Genomic DNA, 25,263 nt, shown 5'->3' on the forward strand with positions numbered 1-25,263 from the left:
TGCAGGATGGGCCAGGACCACAGGAGGGCCTTTCCCACCAACCAAAGACAAGGTTCTCAAGAGTGACCAGAATGACCCAAACGAATAACTAGGGAACCAGTGATTTAGGAGAGTAGGAAAGCATCTGTAAGCCTCTCAGTATAGGAGGTTCCCTGAGCATGCGTGTTTCATCTCTCACCCCTCCCAGCTGTCCTCAGACTCTCCTTGGAATAACCAAAAGAATGTAGTAAGTAGAGAGTAAAAACCATTACTAGTAAAGCAATTATTCTTCAATTAAAAATTATAAAAGAAGGGTAGGGTTGGTTACTGCTCCAAAAGCTGGGGGAACATGCTTAGGAAAGACAAGCCGGCCCATCTGGACTTTAGTTCATAGGAACAAGCCGGACATTTGGGGAGTCAGTGACAGTGACCCCCAGGAGAACCCACTGTCAACCAAAGAAGGGAGCAGGCCAAAGACCAGAACAGCCAGGAGCATCTGAGGGCAGCTGGGCCCTGTCAGTGTGATCCAATGCAGTGGGTCAGCCCCTCAGCCAAGGTTACTGCCCTCCATGGGGCACCCTCCACTCCCCTGTGAGTGCCCGGTAATTCAGCAGATGAAACCGTGCTCGCCTCCTTGCACTCTCTGAGCCTGAGACGCCTGAGAGCTGCAGGTGTCTAACAGAACCCACCCTGCCTGAGACAGGTCACTGCACCTGCAAAGAAGCAAGAGTTCAGAAGGACATGCATCTGAGCCCTTGGAAGCAGTTACTAAGTTATAGGAAAATTCTTTTACTCTCTGATTTCTATTCTCACAGAATTAAAAGGTACTGTAAAAGTAGTGTAACTGATAATCCAACATCTGGAAAAGATTTACAAAAAGATTGCCAATTTTTAAAATACAATAAAGCACTCAAAATCAGATTGGATGAGAAAACAAGTTCAGAATTTTCCTCAGATTTCCAAGGAAAAGAATAAAGATGGAAGAAAAGCCATCTAGAAAGAAAAATAGGTTGTCCTCCACAGGGGGAAAAGAGCAGGCTGGCACATTAGACATGTATCTATGGCATTAAATGCCAGGGAATTAAGGTATATCAGATTCTGAATGCAAAGTATTCTAAACGCTGGAGCAGAGTTTACAGATGTGGCATGCCCTAAAATAGTCAAAGAAAGTGAAAACGACTATTATCAAAAAATTATCAAATGTAGTGAAAACTTAAAAAAAAAAACCTATAACTTCTTATGCTTGTGTTGGTAAAGAAAAAATGAAAACAAACCAAGCATTCAACTCAAGAACCTAATGCATGTAAGGAAAGCAGAAAAGGAAAATCACTAAAAAAAGCAGAAATCAGTGAGGAAATACTAAAAGACCAGTAAAACTTTTCATCATTGTGCAAGTTTAATACAGTGTAGAAAAGAAAGCAAATGCACACATAATGGAAAAAAAAGGAAGAAAAAAACTTATTTTTAAGTACACAGAAACAATATATATAACTAAATTTGAAAATTTTGAAACTAAATGATAAAATTGTCTAAGAAAGTATGAATTGCTAAAATGATCTCCAGAGAGGCAGTAAAATAGATCTATAGGCCTAAAAGAATTTAGAAAACATTGGTCAATGAAATACCTCTAAAATCAGGCAGGCCAGGACAAAGTCAAGGTCAAGGTAATTTGTGATTTAAGCTCCTCCAGAGCCCAAAGATCGAAAGTTTAAAAGTTCTTGAGCCCCAGTACCTTAGCCTCACAAAGCCTAGCAATGTGCAGGCCAGGAGCCCTGTGAAGCCCAGGTGTTAGCTTCTCAGATGGAAGCAGGTTCGGAAGGGCAGTAAGAGCAAGTGTGGGCAGGTGGGGTTCCTTGCAGAAGTCCCAGTGGGGTACCGTACCACAAAATCTCCCAGTACAGCCAGTCTTAGCACCAGACAGGTGCCGGAACAGCACCCACAGTTCCCAAGATGCTTATGAGACAGCTTCCCTAGTATGACAATAATTGATGTTGAAAAAACAGGCTCTCCATTTGAAAAAAATTAGACTATTACACCCCACTTGACAATAAATAATGATTCCAGACAAAGTGTTTAAATGCAGAAACTAAAACCATGAAAGGAGAAGAAAATTAGATAGTTCTTTCCTAGTCTTTAGAGTTGGAAAGGACTGCCTAAGAATTTAAGCCATAAATGATAAAGATTAATAGGTCTGACGGGAGCTGGGCCCATATAGAGTTGAAAGACAAATGTCAGGACAGCAGTGATTGCTAATAATAACAGAAGATAAAAGGTCAAAATCCTTGCTATAGGAAGAGCTCTTGTGAATCAATAAGAAAAGTCACTGCAGTAGAAAAACAAAGGCCACGAAAAGATAGTTCACAAAAGAAAAATAGGTGGTATGTGAACAGATTTTTAAAATATATCTTCACTGACAAGATACTGTTCTTTGCCTCCACTTTGGTAAGTTAAAGTAAAAGAGAGGGTGTGGGCGTCTGGGCCCTCACACACCGTCCGTGGAGTGTTGTTGGTAAGGCCTCTCTGGAGGAGGAAGCCTGACGGTGGAGACCCACCTTAAACACAGACGCCCTCCCGCTCCTGGAAATGGCTGGTTCCCCAGGCTGTCTCGGCCAGGTGTTCATCACAAGGCTCATGAGCATTCAAAAATAAAAAAGTGGGAACAGCTGTGGGAGATTGAAATAAACTGGCATGTCCACACTAAGAATATGACTGCCATTTATTAAAATGATGTATTTGACATGGAAAGCTGTCTACGCTTGTTAAGTGGAAATAATAAGCGGGCTAAAACCTGTAAAGCATGGTCCCATTGTCCTGTATTAGCACACATGCACATGTTTGTGCCTCGGAACCATCCACTGATATTCAGATCGTTTTTTTCCCATATCCAGATTGCAGTTGGTCTTTCATTTTGTTCACCTATGTTTTCACAATTTCCCACCGAGAACATATTTTACCATAGAAGTTAAAAGTTATTAATGACCTTAAGAAAGGAAGCATGTCTGATGTGGAAGGCGGAGGGCCAGACACGGGGTTCATGCACAAGTGTTTCCTGAGAGTCGGTGCAGACCTGGGCCACATTAGTGCTGCAGTCCTTGCCTGTTCCAGGCTCCAGGTGAGCAGACCACACACGCAGTACAAACTGTGAAGAGTGGCCTGAAGGAGGAGAGGCCAGCAGGCCCTGCCGAGGAGAGGCTTCATTTGAGGAGAGCCGAGGAAGAAAGCCAGGCGAGGAAAAGCGGGCGACAGCTCCAGTCGGAGGACAGGGCTGGCCTGGAACACAGTGGGAGAGGTGGCCAGGAGCCTGGGCTGCCTCCTAACACAACAGGACACTGAAGGCTGTAAGAAGTGCTCTTCACATGTTGTGATGTGACTTGCAAATAAGCTTCCATGTAGAAGCAATAGTTGTAAATTGAATAATTCTACAAAGGAAGTAATTCCTAATCGCCTGCTTTCTGGCTGAGCTACATTGAGAAAGTTACTTCACCTTTTTAACCTGCTTCCTTATCTGTAAATGGGGAGGCTTGCTCATTTCTGTCTCTTCCTGGGGTCACAAATGTGAAGTGAGGTGAGGCGTGTCGACTGCGTATTAGTCAGTTCTCTTATTTTAAGTCACTTTAAAGTATATGCATGGTGTTGGCGTGCATTAAGCTGTGTTCCAGATGTTTTCCTTTTAATGTATTTGTTGGTTGAATTTATTTTAGTTTGGAGGCCTGAAGATGGGGAGTAATTGTTTTAAAATTGTTTTATGATATAGTACTTTAGCCCCAAGTTAACTTGAGTAATTTTGATTAACAGTTAACTGAAGTTTTCTTTTATAGTGACATGTTTCTTTGACTTTGATTTATTAAAGAGACCTAGAGGCAATACAGGGTTAATGTTATGATACTTTTTTCTTATGAAAAATTTCAAACAGGTACAAAAACACAGCCTGGCGGAATAGTCACCACACACACGTGCAGCACTGAGCGTCCAGCTCCCGTGGCCAGCACTGACTAATTTTATCTATACACTCAGTCCAGCCCACCCCTAGGATATTCTGAAGCAGATCCCAACATCTTGGCGTTTTATCCATCAGTGTGAGTGCATGTATCTCCAAAAGATAAGGGCTGTTCTTAACCACAGTAAAATGATTAATATTGACTCTCCCAACAAAGTGTATTTTTCCTCCTGTGTTCTTTGTCTGGGGTTTATTAGGAACGTGCACCACCCTGCACAGTCCAAGTGCATAGCATTGCATACTCCACACAGAGACTGATTTTGCCCCTTTGATTCTGACTATAAAAAAGCGCTTTGTATGTGCCTTAGGTTGCTCAGTCGTGTCTCTTAGCTACCCCATGGACTGTAGCCCGCCAGACTCCTCTGTCCATGGAATTCTCCAGGCAAGAATACTGGAATGGGTAGCCATTCCCTTCTCCACGGGATCTTCCTGACCCAGGGATCAAACCCGGGTGTCCTGCATTGCAGGCACATTCTTTACCATCGCAGCCATCAGGGAAGCCCAACAATGAACATCTTGTTTACCAACATTGAACATCTTAGGGTGTGCTTTGTAGCTTGAGGTGATTATTGACGAGAGATGATGATATGTCGGTGATCGGGTTATTTGCCAGCTTCAAGTCACACATGGATTTGGAACCATAAAATGCTGAAAGTGGGGATGCCTCGGGGGTCAGCTGAGTGAGCTCACCCTCACAACCCCAGCCACTTCAGAACCTGCCTTCATTAACCCAGATCCACTTCCTTCTCAGAGTCAGCGCATTTGTGCTGCACTTAAAATCACCCTTCATTGAGGTTTACTTGAATAGCTTTCATCAGTAATAACACATGGTTTTTAAAACAAAGTATCTTATTACAACCAATTAGGTGTCCTTAGGAGCCATTTACCATAGTGTCTGAGGAAGAAGGGACCCAGTGAGTGAGTGTTGAGTGGATGGGGGGAAGGGGAAGAAGATTGTTTCCTTTTGGGCCTTTGTATTTCTCTTAAATTAAAAATTCCAAATATTCTAGGAGAGAAAAAATTTGAACCACCTAAATTTTTGTTATCTTAGGTTTAAAATTGTCTTACAGGTTCAGAGAATAGTTTGACATAATGCCTGGCACAAAGTAGGCACCCAGTCAAATGTTTGCTGAATAAAGGAAGAGATTATCTTGCTTTTGTTTAAAAAAAAAAAAAAAAAAGTTTATTTTATATAGTTGGGATTTTTTTTTTTTAGAAGTAACTTTTAATAGTGGAGTCGCATCATATGCTTACTTACGGAAACTCAGCTATGTGCTGAGCCCAGAAAAAGAAGGAAAATATCAACAAAAATTGACCATTTGGCCCTGAAGTGACCCCAGCTGGCACTCGGTGTGTGCGTCCTGACGTGGCCCGAGTTGGAGCCGGTGCTTGCAGTGCCCTGCATCTGGCCTCTGGCCTGGGGTGTGTGACATCCTTCTAAAGGCTCTCTGACATCATGGGCACTGCCTACGGCCCCTAGACCCTCCCTCTGCGTAAGATGTGGCTCCACTCCAGACGTTGCTCCCACCAACTGATGCTCATGTGAATGGTGGGGCCGAGATTTTTGCTCTGTGCTTCCAGTTACTTTAAAATGTATTACCATTTTCACCTTTTCTCAATAGCTTCATTTGCTCCAATAAGCTTTGCAATCAAGGCCAAAGAAAATGATCTACTTCCCCTGGAAAAAAATCGTGTTAAGCTAGATGATGACAGTGATGATGATGAAGAAAGCAAAGAAGGCCAAGAAAGTTCTAGTAGTGCTACAAACACTAACCCGGCAGTTGCCCCACCCTGTGTAGTTGTTGAGGAGAAGCGGCCTCAACTTACCCAGGAGGAGCTAGAAGCAAAGCAAGGTTTGTCAAATGTTTTAAACTTCTTAAAAGAAAAGTATGTACATACAAGATTAACCTACTAAGCCAGAAGTACGGGACTGCCGACTAGAGTCTCCAGCCTTTGGAAGCAGACCACTGGGGAGCTGTGTGATGTTTTTGTTCAGCTGAGAAGCTCTCAGTCAAATGAGGAGCACTGCTGTTCATTAAGCTCAGATGCAGTGCCCTCGGCGATTTGTTTTCCGAGGAGGAGCTGAGAGTGGCCAAGAGTGCTTTAATAGCAGCCCTGGGGCAAATGCTCAGCCCATGTTCCCAGCTCGGGTTAATGTTCTGGGCCAGCAGGTGCCCTTCTGTGAGGCCTCTCCCTACAGAACCATCGGACCCTTGAAGGGGCCGGGGCCCCTGCTGGTTTTCAGACTGCGGCTCGTCTTCATGGGTCACAGTGTGGCCGCCGCTCATCTCTGACGCATGACCAGCAGTGTTCTACCCTTCTTTCAAAATAAGCACTCTTCTTCTGGTTTTGTGAATTGCTTTTTCTATGTATACACAGACAGATCACACAGCATTGATAAATGATAACTCTTTAACCACAGGAGGTCCTGGAACTTGCGATATGCTGTAGTTCCTCTCCCCAGCACACATGTGTTCATGCCTGTGTTGCTAAATCTGCATTTACTGCGTGTGAACTCAACTGTGTGTCGGTTCATTTGGCATAAAACACTTTTCACAGAGTGTTCATTGCCTGGTATGACTGTTTGGGCACTTGTATATAAGAACCATTCCAAGAGTCTCATCATTCCAGGTTTCACTGCTATGGAACCCCATCAGCTTTCTGACTTTGAGTTTGAAAGTAAATTTATGAAAAGTACTAATAATAAGCATTATAAACTAATTCTCTGAGAAATCTGTTTGCCTGTTTTGTTGACCTTTCCTGAAATCAGTATCATGTTCATGTTTTAAAGTAACTGCATTGTATCTCATGGCCATGCTACTGCCCGTGAAAATTAAGACAGCAAGGTATTTATAAAATACAGCTTGCTCTAAACATCTTTTTTCTTTGTTTATTCCTTAAGCAAAGCAAAAGTTGGAGGATCGACTGGCAGCTGCTGCCAGGGAAAAGCTGGCCCAAGCGTCTAAGGAATCAAAGGAGAAACAGCTCCAAGCAGAACGTAAAAGAAAAGCCGCTTTATTTTTACAGACCTTAAAAAATCCTCTGCCAGAAGCAGAAGTCGGGAAAGTTGAAGAGAGTCCTTTCAGCGTAGAGGTGAGTTTTAAAAGGGTCCACATCAGTGCTCTGAACTAAGCACCATTGGTAGAATACCTGCGTGTGAATCCTGCAGCCTCTCAGCTCTCGAGCTGCGTGAAGGCTGTGGGCAGCCCCTGCGCCTCTCCCCCGTGGGATGGAGTGCCTGTTCAGGCAGACCGTGGAGGGACCATGGAGTTCAGTTCCAGACCTGGCAGCAGAGTGAGGCACGCACATTTCTTGGTTTCCCCGTGTGTGTAACAGTTATTACACTATACCGTAGTCTCTGAAGTGTGCAAGCACATATGCCTGAAAGATAAATCTATACTTTAATTTAAAAATCCTTTGATGCCCAAAAATGCCAGCCATCATCTGAGCCTTTAGCAAGTCGTAACCTTTTTGCAGTAGTAACTTCGCTGATCACAGATCAAATAATGAAAAAGGTTTGAAATAATGCAAGAATTACCAGACTGTGAGACAGATGTGAAGTAAGCATATGCCGTTGGGAGGATGGCCTTAATAGACTTGCTTGGCACAGAGGTGCCACAAACCTGCAATTTGTAAAAAGAAAAAAGAAAAAAAACACAGTATCTGTGAATTGCAACAATTTGGGAAAAAACAAACCATAGTATCTGTGAAAATGAGGTCTGCCTGTACTGTATAGCTGGTGTCAGCAAGAGTCTGATGAAGATTCCCAGAATGCACATACGCACACCACATTCTGGGTGCAGGGTCAGAGTCCAGGCCTCTGGGCCCAGGTTGGGAGCCTGTGCTTTGTGGTGACCTCACAGGAGCAACGGAACTTCACCTCGCACCCACCGCAGGCCTGGACAGACCCGCCAGAGCACTCATGTTCCTGCCATCACAGCAGCCCTTGAGCTCACACTTAGGCTTATAGTCTTACTCAGGGATCTAGGTTACTATCAGCACTTCAATTAAAAGAAAAGTTAGATAAGATACGGTCAGTGTCATCTTCTCTTAAGACAAGTTGTGAGGTCAGAGCCTCACAAACTCTTTCGTAAGCTGTAGGACCAGAACTTAGCCCCCTGGCCCATTTCCTTCCTTCAGAAGGCTGTGGAGGGGGGCTTGGACCGCTCAGAGCAGGGCTCACGCCACTTCACCAGGTGTCCCTGAAATGTCTTTTGCAGCTCTTTCCCCTGTAATGTAGAACGGGCCCTGTGCGTCTTTTACTTTAATTACGTTGACATTTCTAAGAATTTAGAGCCATTATTCACAACTGATTTTTGCTGCATGTAGCCACAGGTTTATTTGTTTCTCCATGGAAAGCAGCCTTTTTCAGCATTGTGTTCAAGGTCAAATCAGCTTTCTCACCTCAGGAGTCAGTCTGAAATTCAAATCTGGCAGGAGGCCTCAAAAATAATAGCTGGATCAGACTGGGGAGCAGCGAGCACTGGCTTACATGGCGCCTTCAGACGCGTCCATCCCCCCTTGGGGAGGGCCTCGCTGCCACCAGCCAGGCTAAAAACAGGAAGGCGCCGTCGGTCATCGCCCAGCTTTGGGAGGACCTCTGGACCAGTGCAGGGGTGAAACTGGCAGCCATTAAGACTGCGTTAGATGTAAAAGGAAGAAGAGGCAGGATACGGAGCAGCTCCACTTTTATGGTTGCAGCTATAAAAATTATGCATATAGCACCAGGGCAGGGAACTTAGGAAGACAGGGAACTGCCTCCACGGGAGGGGTGTGAGTGGCTATTTTCATTTTCCTTATTGTTTGGATGTCACTTGGGCAGTGAATAAAGGACTTAATTAAAAGTTATCCACATACATAGATACTTTAACCAATTATTCTACATGGGTGCATCTATATTTTCTAATAAAATTGTGTCTAAATGCAAACTCAATCACAGCCAGAGTCATTCATCCTTAACCCAGTTTTTCTGTCTGCTGTACTGCCAGTATTGTCACAGGTACCAGAATCGCTTCTCTATAAACACAAGATAGCCTGAGACTTAGGTTCTTACCCTATTTGTCTTTTTTGTGGCATCTCCCACTGTGTTCTCTTCAAGCATATATTTTAAATCTGTAATACCTTAGAAATGAGTGCTTATGCTTCATGTTTAAATCATTGGGTTGATCTTCCTGGACATCTAGTGGGAAAGATTATAGCTACTAAACTATTTCAACAAAAACGTTAACAGTACTTGCAGGTGGTGATAGATATCTTTAATGACTTTGAAACAAAATACCTGAATTAAATTGGCAGCTATCATAAATGAGATTCACACTTGAAAATATTTTCAGTCTAAAGCAGCTTCTGGAGACAGGTGACCCTGACTCTGTTGGCCATTCCCTGTGCACTTGACTCAGGCTGGTGTGGCCGGCCCCACTGCTCGGGTGTATTATTTCAGTGTCCAGGGGACTTGGAGTTCAGTGGCGTCAATTTTGGTTCCAGCTTGTGCTTCTTCCAGCCCAGCGTTTCTCGTGATGTACTCTGCATATAAGTTAAATAAGCAGGATGACAATATATGGTCTTGACGGACTCCTTTTCCTATTTGGAACCAGTCTGTTGTTCCATGTCCAGTCCTAACTGTTGCTTCCTGGCCTGCATACAGATTTCTCAAGAGGCAGGTCAGGTGGTCTGGTATTCCCATCTCTTTCAGAATTTTCCACAGTTTATTGTGATCCACACAGTCAAAGGCTTTGGCATAGTCAATAAAGCAGAAATAGATGTTTTTCTGGAGCTCTCTTCCTTTTTCCATGATCCAGTGGATGTTGGCAATTTGATCTCTGGTTCCTCTGCCTTTTCTAAAACCAGCTTGAACATCTGGAGTGATGCTTGGTATGTAATGAACACTTGGTAACTGTTCACTGGATGCATGACCATCAGTCCTTTCACACATCAGCCCTTATATCAAGCTAATCTGCATGTGCTGTGTGCTGTTCACTCCTCCCTGCTCTCAGAAGCACGGGCCCTACTCGGGGTTTTACTGTATAACGGCTCCTGTGACTTGTGCACTCACTGAGGTGAGTGTACCCACAGAGTAAATCCCTGACCGTGGAATTATTACATTTCCGATTTTTAAATTTAATTTACCGTTAAATTAGGCCCTACAGTGACTATTGCAGTTCTGGGGTGGGGTGGGGATGTTTTTGTTTTGTTTGTCTCCCTTGTGTATGAATATAACTTTGTTGCCTCCCTGCCAGCATGGGTTATCATCTACCTTAATTCTCAGTCTGACAGGTGGTAAAATATGTTATCTCTTTGGTTTAACTACAAATTCTAATTATAGGGGACATTGAGTAACTTTTCGCAGGTTTCACGGCCTTTCTGCTCTCCTGCTGAGAACACCCTCTATGGCCTTTGCTTTTCTCCTGGCTGGCTGACTGGCTCTGCTGTTTTTGTGTTAGCTCTGTGTCATCAGCATTACCAACAGTTTCTTTTTTGTCTTTTAATCTGCCCCACTGGGAATTTACTTCACTTTGAGGAGCATATAGCTAGGCACAACACAAACCACTAAATCACATCTTTTCCCACTAGTGTAAAGGGCTCCCTTTTCCCGCTTGTATTTGCTCTATTTTTACATTCTTGTCTGTTAGTTCCATTGGTCTGTTTGTTAGGAGAGGTGATTTTATGTTTAGGTATAACTTTTAAGGATGTCTTGAAGTGTATTTATTGATGTGGACAGATACTAGTTACGTTAAACGTTTAAGTGGTGTATAAAATATATAAAAACCTATTCATAAGTAGTACTTAGAAATCTGTGTATATACCATCCCATTTTGTGTATGTGTGTCCGTGCACACATGCACTGTTAATTCAAAATGAAGAGAAATCAGAAGTTTTGAATCAAGTCTCTGTTGAATCATGGCATCATTTCCGTGGTAACAACAGACTTCAGTACTTTGTTTAGATGCAGTAACTTTTTTCAGGTTAATGATCCTGCCAGGTTTAAGGTCCAGCAAGAGTTTGAAAAGAAAAAGGGAACAAAAATAACCCATGTTTGCTGAGCCTCTGTGATAATTCCAGGAGCTTTGGGGTATGAATTAGAAACCTGTTTCTCATGACCAGTCACTTTTGAGGGGTTGGCATCTACACGTGAACATTTCTACCACGCCGGCCCTGTAAGGTGCAGAGCAGCTCTGAGTGTGTGGGTGAGGGCCCCGGGCCCCCAGGACAGCAGAGGGGGCACCGGGACTGTGAGGAACCTGGATCACTTGGAGAGGTGACAGTAGCGAGGAGGCCCAGAGGCTCACCTGTGGGGGAGGCCGGTGAAGCCTGTGCAGGCAGTGATAATGCCTGCAACCCTGCATCGAAGGGTCTGTGGAGGAGGCGCAGAACAAGTCAGTGACACAGGCAGGTCTGGGAGAGGCTGGACCACTGGCTGCAGTACAAGTGGGACACTGACGAGCTAAAGCAGTGTTTCCACGGGAAGGATATGTATGTAGCAGCACTGGCAAGGCTGGCAGCAGCACGCCCGAGCAAACACAGCTGATGGGAGGGGAGGAGAGGGTGCCAACAGAGTGGAAAACGCAGGGTCATCTGGACAGAGGCCTCAGCAGTCAGACCTGGGCCATTGCCCTGCTGGGAGGGTTGCAGGGGCATGCCCAGCACGGGTAGAAATTTGCAAATACAGTTCTAGAGGATGCATTTCAAAGTCTGATTTCAAACGTTATCTTGAGTCTTTTGCATGATTATCCCATTTCCTAGTTACTGTAGTGTTACTTCAGAAATAAGATTTCATTTTAAAAGGTGTGTTAGTCTGCTTTTGAGCAATTTGTTTTCCCACAGCAGGAAATAGTAGTTGCTAGTTTGTGTGCTAACTTGTTGACAAATACTTGGTTGTGATCAAAGACAGATTAATATTTTTCAGTGTTACCAACAAAAGGAATGTCAGTTTTTAAATACGCGTATGAGTAACTGATCTTTCTAAAGTTCCTTTTGATTTTGCCTGCTCACGACTCAAACCAGCCTATGCTCTCCCCCCCACCCATGATGATTTGTGCCTTAGTCATCCTTGCTGTAATATTAACACTCCGTCCCTGAGAGGCCGCTTTGCTTGTTTGGCACTGGTTGCCATGTGGTTCTGTTGCTGTGTCTCCTGTGGGCATCACAGGCAGCTTCTCACAGGTCACTGTGTGCAGGGCCTTAGCCAGACACCTTCAGAAACCAGACACAGGACATGTGGGGCTGCAAGGAAGGTCTTTTTTTTTTTTTTTTGCAAGGAAGATCTTGACTCAGCAGTGGCTTAGTCTCTCAGGTTATTCATATCATTTATAGTATAAATTAACGGGTCATTTGCCTTCTTCAGGATATACACTATACAGTATGGTAGCTGCTAACCACATGTGGCAATCTTGTTTTGTTTCTGTTAAAGTTTTTTTTTTTTTTAATGTAGGCCATTTTTAAAGTCTTTATTGAATTTGTTACAGTATTGCTTCTGTTTAATGATTTGATTTTTTTGGCCAGGAGGCATGTGGGAGAGACCAGGGATCAAGCCTGCACCCCCTGCATTGGAAGGCAGAGTCTTAACCACTGGACCACCAGGGGACTCCCTGGCAATTTCAGTTAAACTTAATTAAAATTTGGGCTTCAGGTCCTTGACCACACTAGCCATATTTCAGGTGCTCCATAGCCACACGTGGCTGGTAGCTAAATGCAGCAGGTGGTGCAGAAACAGAACATTTCCACCACCACAGCACAGTCTACATTACAGAGCTAGCTGGGTTTTCATTCTTTTTTGCCAGTAGTTTAAAAATCCATATTGCTGTGTCAGTCAGGGCTCTATATTATACATGCTAGAAACCTACCCTACTGCCCCCAAACGACTTAAGCAAAACCACTAACTAGTCGGGTTTGCTTTCTGAGTTGTGAGGGTAGCCTAGCTCACAGGACGTCACAAGGCATCTCAAGGATGCATCCGCAGGCGCAGCCTCCCCTGGCTGGCCACGCTCTCCAGCTCTGTATTGTGACAGCTGTCATAAAATCAGTGCATTAAAAAATAAATAAAAATTGATCAATTTCTGTGTAGCCATTTTAATACTGAAGATGGAAGAAAAACATTTTCGGCATATTATTCTTTATTATTTCAAGAAAGATAAAAAATACAACTGAAATGCCAAAAAAAAATGTGTGCAGTGTATAGAGAAGGTGCTGCAGCAGATCAGATGTGTTAGAAGTGGTTTTTTGAAGTTTAGCGCTGGAGATTTCTCACTAGACAAGGCTCCATAGTTGGGTAGACCAGTTGATAGCTTTCAAATTGAGACATTAATTAAGAACAATCAATGTTATACCACCTGGGAGATAGCTGACATACTCAAAATATTCAAATCAGGCAGTGAGGATCATTTGCACCAGCTTGGTTGGGTTAATCACTTTGATGTCTGGACTCCATGTAAGTTAAGCAAGAAAACCTTCTTGACCATACTTCCCCATGCAATTCTTTACTGAAATGTAATGAAACAGTCCATTTTTAAAACAAATTGTGACAGGTGATGAAAGTAGATACAATAATGTGGAACAGAAGAGATCATGAGGCAGGCCAAATGCACCAAAGGCCAGTCTTCATTCAAAGAAAGTGATATTGTGTATATAGTAGTATTGGAGGTGAATCCTCTATTATGAGCTCCTTCCGGAAAACCAGACGGATTAATTGCAACAAGTACTGCTTCAAATAGACAAAGCAGCACTCAACAAAAAGCGTCTGGAAATAGTTGACAGAAAACAAATAATCTTCCATTGGGGTAACACAAGATCGCGCATTTCTTAATGATCAGGTAAAAACCACCTGGCTGAGGAGGCAGCTGTTTCCTTGGCTGGGAAGTTCTGATCCATCTGCTGTATTCACCAGACATTGCACCTTCAGATGTCCATGTATTTCGGTCTTGACAAAGTTCTCTTAGTGGAAAAAATTTCAGTTTCCTGAAAGACTATAAAAGGCACCTGGCTCAAAAAGATAAAAAGTGTTAGAAAGATGGAATTACAAAAGTGAGAGAAGTCACTTAGTCTTGTCTGACTCTTTGCAGCAGTATGGACTGTAGTCCACCAGGCTCCCCCTCCATCCATAGGATTTTCCAGGCAAGAATACTGGAGTGGGTTGCCATTTTTTTCTCCAGGGCATTGTCCTGACCCAGGGATCGAACTCAGGCCTTCCACATTGCAGGCAGACTCTACCCTCTGAGCCACCAGGGAATCCCTGGGATTACAAAACTGCCTGGAAAACAGTAGAAGGTAATAGAACAGAATGATGAGTATGTTGTTCAATGCAGTTCTTGGGGAAAATGAAAAATGTATCTTTTGTTTTTACTTAAAAACTGAAGGAGCTTTTTGGTCAACCCAGTAGTTCCATGGCTTGTGTCATAAATATCCATGAATTGCTTCCTCTGTGTTGCTGGAGTGTGTACCCCACCACCAGCTGTGCACACAGGAACACCTTTGGTGTAGTTGGAGAGGCCAGGACGCACCCCTGCCCTGTCATGTGCCCCGTGCTGGGATGCTCCCCGACACTGGAGGCCAAGAAGCCCACCTCCCGAGCAGTCATGGGGGCCCTGGGAGACCAGGTCCTCCTGCTTATGTTTGGGTAGAGCACCTGCATCTCTGCAAGTCTCTTAAACTCTGCATTTTTACTTACATTCTGGGCATAGGTACCCCTGTGGGCTACACTGGGCTCCTCCCTTGACTGCTGGTGACCCTGCATGAGAGGCATGACCTGAGTCTGTTTCTTCAGGTGCGGTCACAAGAGCCGCTGCCCTGGGCTGTAGGATGCATCTTGAAGTTTCTGGGTTTCAGAAGCACTGGCATGTTGCGGAGAACGTACATCTCCAGACTGCTGAGACATGCTGGCGCACACAGCCTGCCCCTGGAGCCACCACTGTAGGGGCTACCACTGGGCATGTAGGATTGGTTATCCCATTCTGTTGTTATTCTCAAGTCTAACTGCTTGGTTTTTAATGTCCTCTTTGTATTTTTAAGCTGAAAAAACAGTGAGGTCATCAGAATGCCCAGCCAAGCGCCGCCCCCACCCCCACCCCCAAGTTGCTGATTTTTACTTTAATGGTGAAGGGTAATAGATCATTTTATTAGACTAAATGGATCTATGACTTAATTGCAAGTTATATTTTTGATATATTGATTTACTTATTCCCTCGCCTCAAAATGAAATAAACGATAACCACAGTGGTAAAATAAGTGTTACTAACGATGGGCATTAGGACAAAGGCAGCAGAAGCAGTAATGAAGCTCAGAGATACAAATCATCAGGCTGGCAGTAACGTATAAATAGGGATTCATCTAATGAGCTGCCTCTCCCCCTCCTGGCCTGGTGTGGCTGCCTGCAGCGCCTCGTCCCCCTGGTTCCTGTCCTTTGCAGACGTCCTTGGGGGGACATATTTTCCCCTTCTCCCCCTCTTAGTGCAGCGCTCATTATCACTCGTCAGTGCCATTCTTCTGTCTGTCCCCTGTGCAGGAGAAGGAGAGAGCCATCCTGTGTTTCTCTTCATTCAACCATCCACTTAGATAAAAGATGGAGTCTCAGTTCTCCTAAAACGGGCTCTCTGGTTTCCAGGGAAATTCCCCACAGCAGCCCCAACTGCCCTGTGGTCCCTGGGCCCTGACCTTCAGCGTTCCTAGAGGCCTCACGTGTGCTGGCCTGGAAATTCTTAGTGGTGACTTTTACCCCCAATTCCGTCTCACTTTTTCATGCGGGGGCGGTGTGTGTGTGTGTGTGTTCAGTCGTGTCTGACTCTGCGGTCCCATCGACTGTAGCCCACCAGGCTCCTCTGTCCATGGGATTCTCCAGGCAAGAATACTGGAGTAGGTTGCCATTTCCTCCACGGTATCTTCCCAACCCAGGGATCCAACCTACATCTCTTGCGTCTGCTGCATTGGCAGGTGAATTCTTTAGTGCCACCTGAGAAGACCTACATATATTCCTAATTTAGAGTCCATGGTTATTGGGGTTTTTTAATGCACTAAAAGCTGGTTTTCCAGCCTGGCAACAGCAGAGTTCTCTACAAGCCAATGGATGCGGGGGTGAAGGGGGCAGCATTTCCCTTCTTCCAACCTCTAAAGTTAGAAAACTCACTACATTTTATTAGTCTTAATTTATTGTATCATTTTGTATGTGTTTAGAGAGTGCCAGAGTGGGAATTAGGTGTTCTCAGATATAAAGTTTTGTATCTACATGTTAGAATTGTTTAACAACAACCAATTACTTTAAAATTTAACCTGAAAAAATATTATTGCAGGACTTACCTGGCGGTCCAGTGGTTAAGAATCCTCGATTCCACTGCAGGGGGCACAGGTTCGATCCCCAGTTGAGGAACTAAGATCCTTCAAGCCATGCCAAGTGACACCAAAAAAAAAAAAAAAGGAAGAAAAAGATTACTGCACTAAAATAATTTGAAGTAAGAAAGACATTTTTGATAAGAAGAACTGTCTCATGATGAAATGGTTTCCCTGGAGACAGTTTAAGCAAAACCTTAAAAATGCCCTGGGCAGCATTGCCACGGTGGAGAAGAGTGAAGGCCCGACAGGAGCACCAGGCGGCCGTGTGCCCTTCCGCAGGGGGCCTGGTTACTAAGAGTATTTCGGTGGGGATAAACTGCTTTGGGAGCAGGGCATATTGTTCTTGAGCGATTCTCAGCTCACAGTGAATGAAAGATGTGAAGACAGTGTGTTGTGAGTGTAAACGACAGGAGGCTGGCAGGAAGGCAGCCCTGTTCTCTGGGCATGCCCCTATCGGAGGGGCAACATCTTTGGTGGCTGCCCCACAAGACCACCATCACGGTTCCTCTCAAGTCAGGGGAAGAAGCATAGCTTCAGAAGAATCATTTGCACAAAGTGTTGCTTTGCCTCATCCAGTTGGCCTTATCCAAATGGACCCAAGGAGAAGGGAAGCCAGGCCTGCTAGAGCCCACCACCCGCCAACAGCCAGCACCCACTCGGGGCTGCAGCCCCTGCCTGGGATTTTTTTTTTTTTTTTTTTTTTTTTCATGAACCTTAACAGCTTGAAAGTTCTGAGGCACAAAATGATAAATTCCAAATTTTTCAGTATATCTCTGTGTATGGTGTTTACTGGCTGTAGTTAAAATTCACGTAAACTGAATCAAGGAAATGACCTTGCTCAGGATGAGGGAAAGGGGCTGAAGGTGGGTGGCTGCAATTGCAAATATAAAATGTGGTTTGGGGGGTGTTTTTTGTGGTTTTCTTATGTGTGGCTTTTTTGTTTTTGTTTTTTGTAAATTCATTTTTTTAAATCTTACATTGTGACATGGACAATGTAAATGTCAATAAAATAGGACTACCACATCATTTTTAAAGTTGAGTAGTAATTCCCTTCCTGGTTGGACCGTAGTGAACAAGTCCTGGAAATGGGACTGCTCTGGATGCACACAGCTGAGAGTGGTGGCTCCTTGATGTATGCGCTGGTGTCTTGACATGAAAGTTCAGTAGGCAGCAGCCCTAAGATCTGTGCACTCTCTGTGTGTCTGTCATACTTGGATACAGAGGTCTGAAGACTGATAACCCATTAAGTGAAATTCCTGGCTGTGTTGATACATGGGGAGTAAGGCTGGCTTGCGTTGATGGGATTGTCTTGTCGTGGTTCCCATTAGTGGCTTTATTTTTTTACTTTCAGTTTTACTGAGGTATAATTGTGTCACCTGAGAAAAGGTGCACATCAAGTTTTATTTGGGACAAAAATGAGGATGATAGCCTGGGGAGACAGCCTCTCAGACCTCTGAGGAACTGCTCCTGAGAGGTAGGGGGCAGGGTCTGTGTATACGTGAGTTTGGTGAAGCGGGATGTGCAGTGAAACACACGTTTTGGCGGAAGATGGCTGCATATCATGAGGAGCAGATGTCTCTTAGTAATGTTAGTGCTTTTCCAAGCATGAGGAGGTACAAGAATCGCTCTTAGAATCTTCTCCTGTAAAGGTCTAACTATCTGAAGGCACGTTCTGCCAGTTTTTCCCAGAGCACAGAGGGCCTCTTTCCTGATCTCTGCCCTGAACTTCTTTCAGGGTGTGTCAAAGGTCAGCAACTCCAGTGACCAGTGACTTCATCCTTGTAGCACCAGATGGTGAGGGACCATTTTCCAGTTAGCAGTTGACATGTAGCACTGTGTTCAAGGTGCATGGCGTGATCTGACTTACATAAAATACGCAGTAATCGACACAGTTTAATATCCACTACCTCATAGAAAGAAAGAAAGGAGTGTTCTAGTGACAAATAATTTTTTTTTTTTTTTTAATCAAAGAGGAACCTCTTGTGGTTCAGGCAGAGCAGAGATCCATAAAAACCTAGTGCTAGCAATTTGAAGAATCTCCTTTTTAGTGGAAAGTCACAATTATTTAGGAAAGAGCAGGCGGGGCTCCTTTCCTAACACAGCCCTCCATGTGCCGCGTTTCTTTTCTCAGATCCAGCCTCCAGAGCCTGGCAGGCTGGGGACGGGACCCTGCACGGGAAGGCTCGGCCGTGAGAGGTAGGCATTCGTGCTCTTGGCCTCTGAGGAGCCATCATTCTCCCAGAGAAGCCGGGGGTATATTTAGAGCCACAGACGGAGGCATGGGCTGCTCTAACAGATGAGAGAGCGCCAAAGTCGGAATCTTACAAACACATTTTGAAACAGTGTATCTTCCTTGCTGAGATCCGGACGTGTGCTTATGTTTCCAGGAGGCTGGTACCGTGCCCTGTCCTCTACTGGCTGGAGGCAGACCTCTGCCAACTTTAGACGTGAAGCCTCCAGAAGGGCGCTCGAGCCGAAGCAAAGACCCGCCGAGAGAAGAAGAAAGAGAGAGGAAAAAGAAAAAGCACAAAAAACGGTCTCGAACAAGATCGCGGTCTCCCAAGTATCATTCGTCGTCCAAGTCCAGGTCTAGGTCTCACTCAAAAGCAAAGCATTGTCTTCCCAGTGCCTATCGGACAGCGCGGCGCTCAAGGTGAGTGTGCAGGGCGCCCCCGCGGCCGGGCGTCGGGTGCGGGGCGGATCCCGCTGCTCCTGCTCGCCAGCAGGGGGCGCGGGGCTCCCCTCCCCCGGCTTGCCGCAAGCACAGACCCACACACCTGCGTGTCTTTACGCAGAGATGCGTCCTGCAATCTCTTTTCAAAATATTTTTTAACCTGACTTTCCAAAATTCATCAACTACTGCCAGGTTTTTCTTAAAAGAGAGGTATTTAAATTTTTAACAGGTCTTGGGAGCAAGCCTAGCGTATTTGCTGAAAATGTGTGGAAAATTCACAGGGTTGGGGGCGTTTTGTTTGGTGAATGAGTCGACTTTCCCAGGCTAATTCCTTTTGAATGTGTATCTGCCAACACCAGAGACACGTGCACTGTGGCTGTGTTCAGCTTCACTGGCACAACACCTGCAAGTGCCCGTAAAGGAGGAAACACGGGCACAGATCTGTTTTCTCAATCAATCTGCTTCTCCAGCCTCCCACTAACAGTCACTGTTCAACCAAAAGCAAGCTTTTGAGGAAGCAGCTTAAGGTTTTATGCAACAGAAATAATATACACGGAAACCTGTAAGGATCACAGAATTTAGTGCTTAGTGAAGCAGGTACTTTTCTGATTTTTAAAGCATCTGACTTGCAGGAGGTTCAGAAAAGCTAGTTTCTAGTTTTAAAACTTACCTCACGCCTTCTGATTTCTTACTGAATGTCAATTGGACTTAGTTTCTCTAGCACAGCACTTGTACTAATCTACTTCTTCTACAATTGATGTTCTTTTCTTTCCTTTCCATGTGAAAAATGCAGATGGCCCTATACTTTTTATTTTTTATGTTTAAAAAAACTGTACTGTATACACATTAGCCTTTCTTGAACATACCCTAAAACAACATGCTTCCCAGTTTTTACCTAGACCAGACCTTCAAGGCTTGACAAGTATTTACCCTTGTCTACAATGAAATTAGGTTTACCTCCACGATAAATAAATTTGATCTTTGGCTCTGCATTTTTGCTAGTTCTTTAGATGTTCTATCCCTTGCTCTCCCTCTCTCTCCTTCTCCCTCCCTCTCTCTCTCACACACACACACACCTTGTTGTTTAATTAAATGAACAACTTTGCTGACATATTTCCAATTTTTGAAAGTCCTCAGGAACTTGTATGTATATATCAAAACTAGGGTTTCTTATTTGAAAAAATTTCTTATAATATAGTGGAAGTAAATAGACCTGTATAAGCCCTATGAATAATAACCATACTCAGTAAAATCCTTCATAGATTTCATTTATTTCAGGGCTCAAAGAGAAGAAATTATAATCTACTCCTAAATCCCTTTTAGGGGCCTGATAATGCTCAGGGCTCCTTAGATCGCTTCTTATGTAAGAAATGAGTTGGTTTTCGTGGTGCATACTGAGCACAAACAGTAGGTGTGGGTGTCTGGTTCTTAGGTGAACCCATCTGGTCAGACCTAATGGCCACAGACTTTTCCCCAGGTTGGTCTGTTCAGAACTAGAAGTGTTCATGAAATACTTGGAATTTCAGCTCTCTAGGATTTCCATGGTTTTTATTGACTATCTATAGTAGAGTAAGTCATTGTGTATATTATGTTAGTATTTTTAAAATAGCTTTTATTTTAGAATAGGCTTACATATTTTATATGCAAGTGTATTTTATATTGTTTAGACTTACATATTTTATATGCAAGTGTATTTTATATTGTTTTCATACATTCAGTGCTGACAAGTGCAAGAAGCAAAATCCTAGTCCTTAGTGTACAATTTTCAGTTAAAGAAAAAGATTAAAAAATGGTTAACATGAGTTCTGTGATAGCAGGCCGACAATTTTACCTTAATTTTACCAACAAAGTATTTTATGTGTAAAGAGAGCTGAGTATTCTCATAATTCTCAAACTTATAAAAAAATCTCAGTAGTATCTATGAAGAAGGAAATGGCGACCCACTCCAGTATTCTTGCCTGGAGAATTCCATTGACAAAAGAGCCTGGCAGGCTACAGTCCATGGGGTCCCAAAGAGTCGGACATTACTAAGCAACTAAGACACACACACACACAGTAATCTCTATATGATACTTTCAGTTAATTTTAGTTAAATCAGCTGACTTTAGTTAAATCAGCAGATCTTTGGTGTTTGATTTTACAGCTTAAATAAAGTATCAAGGCAAAGTGCAACTTATTATAAATTGTTTTTTAAAAATAATATTAGAAAACAGAACCTTCAAAGTATTTGTCCAGGAAGTTTTGCCTTGAAAGCTTGTATGTGACAGTGATGCTGCTTGAAATCAGACCACCTCTGAGCTCAGGGCGCTGAAGTGGGTTTCAGGTCTGATTGGATGTATGGAGGAGCCCAGCTGTCCTGTGGTTGGTCTCTGGGTCCCAGGGACATAAGTTACCTTCACCAAGTAGGATCCTGCCTCAGCTCTTATTTCTGAGAAGAGTGAGTTTTATCTGATAAAACTATATATTTTTCTAAGCTGGTTATAGACCTGCTTTCTTAATCCAAGCTCACATTAATAATTTCTAGGGACCCAACTGAATTTCGAATGCAGCAGTTATGAAATGAGGGAGGTTGGTGTTCTTGGTAATATGAATTGTTTGAAATGTAAAAGAAAAAAATTAAGTTTTAACCAAAATATTGAGGTTGCTAATGATAACTATCATAATTATTTCTTTAACTGTCTTTTCAGATAGAATAACCCATTACAGACATAATGTCTACATAGGATATATCAGACTGTTTCTTGGGCCTGACACAATTTAATCGATTGTTTTAAAAAGACTACTGCCAGCTTCAAGTAAAATGACTTTTGTTAATATTTCTGCTTGGGGTAGGATGGTACAGTTGAAATATATTTTCTTTTGTATATTAAATTACTAAAGTCCTATGTAAAATGTAGAAAGTTAAGATTAAAAAGCTTTACTATCATAAGTAATTTTTATGTTAATATATTAATGCTTGTGTGGTTGAAGTCCCATTTATCAAATATGTCTAAATTATTGATGACTCGGGCTCTCCAAAGGTGAATTAGTCATAGAAAAATCTTTAGTTTTGGAAATCAGTCTGTTGCTTCTCAGAAAGCACAGTGATTACCGCAAGGCAGTATTTAGTGTCTTTTAAATCAACATTGATTAAAGTATAAGACTTCTTTCTCTGTTGTTTTCTACTTTTATATCACATTAGGTTTTATATCTTAATGGGATAAAGATGTACTCATGCAATTTACTGCCTAAAATTAAAATCCAGTTTTAACAGTTTAGGTATTTTAAAACTAAACTCAATGAGACTAAAGCTTGAAATTCAATTTATTTGTAAAGCTTTTAATAAGATCACCTGTGGTGTCATTTCATTGGTTAGTTTGTGTCTAAGGGGAGGTTTCTAGGTAGAACTCTGCACCCCCACATTTTGGGGTGTTCTCTGTGGAGGATAATGGGCCCTTGTGTCACTTCCTGAAGTAAAGTTCCCTCAGGGCTTTCACTCAAGGAGAGGCTGGAGGTTAACGTGGCTTTTATAACAGTTACATATAATGTTCAAAAAGAACTCAGGTGGACCAAATTGGGGTCATATTTTAGTTTGAAATTTGTAATTCCTCACTTCTTCCCCTGATAAACTGCATATCTAGTCACTGAGTGAGTGGCTTATCTCCTGATCCTGATCTTTGAAGGAACGTGGGGCCACTGATGTTCCCACAAGGAGACAGTTCACATGCTGGTTTCCAGGAAGTGAGTCGTAACCCCAGACGGGCCACAGCCATTGATAATAGTGTTGGGGAGAAAAGCTGTGGAGACACTAGCCCCTCAGGAGAGGAGGAAGGATTTGTGAGTGAAGTTGGGTCCACAGTTCAAAAGCTAAAAGAAGTAAAACCTGGGATCCTCTTGGTTATTCAAGCCAGTTGGTGCCAGATCCTTGCTGCCAGGGCACCAGTGACACTCGTTGGGTTCCATGAGGACCTGTGAGCAGTGAAGTAACAGGAGTGAAGAAGTGGGTCGCAGACGTGGTTAAACGCTGGTAGAAGCAGCTATTTATAAATATCTCATCATTCAGACAAAAGGTTTCCTTATGCTTTTATTTGACAACAAACTGTTATTATTATTTAAGAAAAAAATATCCAAGTTGCATTATGCTTGAAGTTTTTTGAATTCAGACTATTGCATCTCTATAAGAAGGCCTCTGGTCACGTTATACAGATGATTTAAGGAAAGAATGGAATTCCTGTTTCTTGAACTGTGTCGTGGTAGCAATATTAAGAGCCTACTTAATAGAATAAAAACATTAGAGCTTCTTTAATCAAAATAAAACCCAAGCGTTATCTGGCATAGCTCACGGCCCATAATTCTGAGATGGGCTTTTTTCCCAGATAACTTGAAATCTACTGGTAACAGCCTCTTCACTTTAAAGAAATCTAATACTCATAGCCACCGCTAAATGGTATTGTATTTCAAAGTTACGAATTTGCAAACATTAAAAACTAATCCATTTTCCTGATTATTGAGTTTATTGTAGAATTCTGCGTCTGAGCGTTCCATAGGTGCGATAGTTTTGATTAAGCAGAGCCCTTTTTCAGGGTTCTAGTGCTGCCCAGCTCAGCACATTTTATTCTGAATGTGAAGTGTGTACCTCCATATCACAGACCCACAGCCTCCCCAGGGACACTGAGCACGGAGCCTTGTCAGAGCAGCTCGGCAGTGGCAGCAGCAGCAGAGCGGGACAGTTATCAGGCAGCTTCGACCACGAGCAGATTTGCCTCCTGGAGCTCTTTTGAGGGGAAACCTGGTAAAATGTCAAGGTGTCTGACTGACCTCACCTTTGTAATCTGTTACTTAAATCTTAGGAAAGGTCTGGAAAATCAAAACCGCTGTATAAGCTGAGAAGCAGTTGTGTGGGAGGAGCCCCAGAGTCAAGGGGAGTTGATCCCGGAGCAGGTTCATTCTGTGGTTGTGGTGTTTTTTCAGGAATGACTCAGGGTTTTCTCCATGACACAGAGGGTGGAATGTGATTACAGGCTGATCTTTGCAACAACCATGTGTGTTGTTTGGGAGGTTTGGTTGTAACTGGAATGATTCAGTGTAGAATATTTTTAGATGACAAAATCAAAACATCTCTTCTTTACATTGGTTTTGAGTGTGTTGTCATAGAAACAGAACAGAAATAAATTGTTTTGGTTTTGGGTTTTTGTTTTTTTTTTTTTGCTCAGATATCTGCTTATTTCAGATTTCCCCAAAATAGTATTTTCACTGAATGGACAAAAAACTTAAATAAGAGTCCTAACCCCATTATTAAAGGTCTCTTCTTAAGGACCTGACCCCACAGGTGAGGGTCTGGAGTTGGAGCTCTATGTGCTGGTGTCTGTGGGACACTGCATGAATAGAATAGTCCTTTTCCAGGCACAGGAAAGGGGAGAGTAAAACATTAGAAATCTCAGAAACAAATGATTTAGCCGAAATTTTCACGGGAATGGCATGGTCTGAATTGGATTGAAGGTTTAGGCTTCCTGCCAGTGGGCCTGCAGCCTGTTCTTCATGCTAAGAGCCCATAAGATGAGTGCACACAGGAGAAATTTCAAGTCACCTTCTAACTTTATTCTGTTTAGTTTCTTCCTCTTGCCAGTATTCAGAACAAGTAGAAAAACTCACTAGAGTCTCAATGCCTTTCCGTCCCTAATTTTGATAGAAATATCAGTGAGCTGAACTTTTTAGGGCAAAGGCAAGAGGGAGGAAGAGCAGCACCAGGCCCGCGTCCACCAAGACCCGCAGGGAGACGCCCAGTCGGGGAGCTGGCCGCTGCTGGCCAAGAGCACATGGCTCCAGCCTCAGCATGAGTTGTGCCCCGGTTAGAAGTTGAGCACTGGCGTGACAAGCACTCTGCCCCTGAGCCTGGATCCCGTTCTGGGTCGGCAGAGTAGGGAGGCTGGGGGCGGGCCTCAGAGGACAGGCCAGGGCTGGCCGCCACCTCAGTGGTGGAGGTGCTCCCCTGCCCCCACACACAGAGGACTGAAACTCCCACCTTCCTCTGCCCAGGTCCCGGTCCCGGTCCCCTCGAAGACGAGCGCACTCCCCCGAGAGACGACGGGAGGACAGGAGCGTCCCCACCGCCTACCGGATGAGTAACAGCCCTGGAGTCAGCAGGAAGCGGACCCGGTCCAGGTAGGCAACCGAGCTTTCGCAGACGTGGGACCTGTACTGGGAAGGTGGGGCTTCCACATCCACAGCACAGAGCTGTCGGGAACCAGGGAAGCAGTTACTTTGCTCCTGAGTCATCCTGGCAGCGTTTCCACTGCTCTGGAACTCTCACAGGCAGAGG

General features: G+C 43.7%; 1 protein-coding gene across 6 annotated transcripts in view; it reads left to right on the top strand.

Annotated features, from left to right (window-relative positions):
- The window catches only part of LOC102397015 (splicing factor SWAP), an 80,414-nt gene that overhangs the window by 41,216 nt on the left and 13,935 nt on the right, over positions 1-25,263 (top strand). For 2 of the 6 annotated variants that reach the window (XM_006045512.4, XM_006045516.4), the window contains exons 12-16: positions 5,599-5,829; positions 6,879-7,069; positions 18,679-18,944; positions 23,594-23,749; positions 24,981-25,106. In XM_006045512.4, coding sequence (XP_006045574.3) covers positions 5,599-5,829; positions 6,879-7,069; positions 18,679-18,944; positions 23,594-23,749; positions 24,981-25,106 — 970 coding nt within the window. Of the gene's footprint in view, positions 1-5,598; positions 5,830-6,878; positions 7,070-18,678; positions 18,945-21,652; positions 21,761-23,593; positions 23,750-24,980; positions 25,108-25,263 lie in introns of those variants that run through there. The other 4 variants (XM_025267845.3, XR_003104280.3, XM_006045514.4 and 1 more) reach the window with 4 other exon arrangements.

This window comes from Bubalus bubalis, chromosome 17 (genome assembly GCF_019923935.1).
Source record: "Bubalus bubalis isolate 160015118507 breed Murrah chromosome 17, NDDB_SH_1, whole genome shotgun sequence".
Classification (NCBI taxonomy): Eukaryota; Metazoa; Chordata; class Mammalia; order Artiodactyla; family Bovidae; genus Bubalus; species Bubalus bubalis.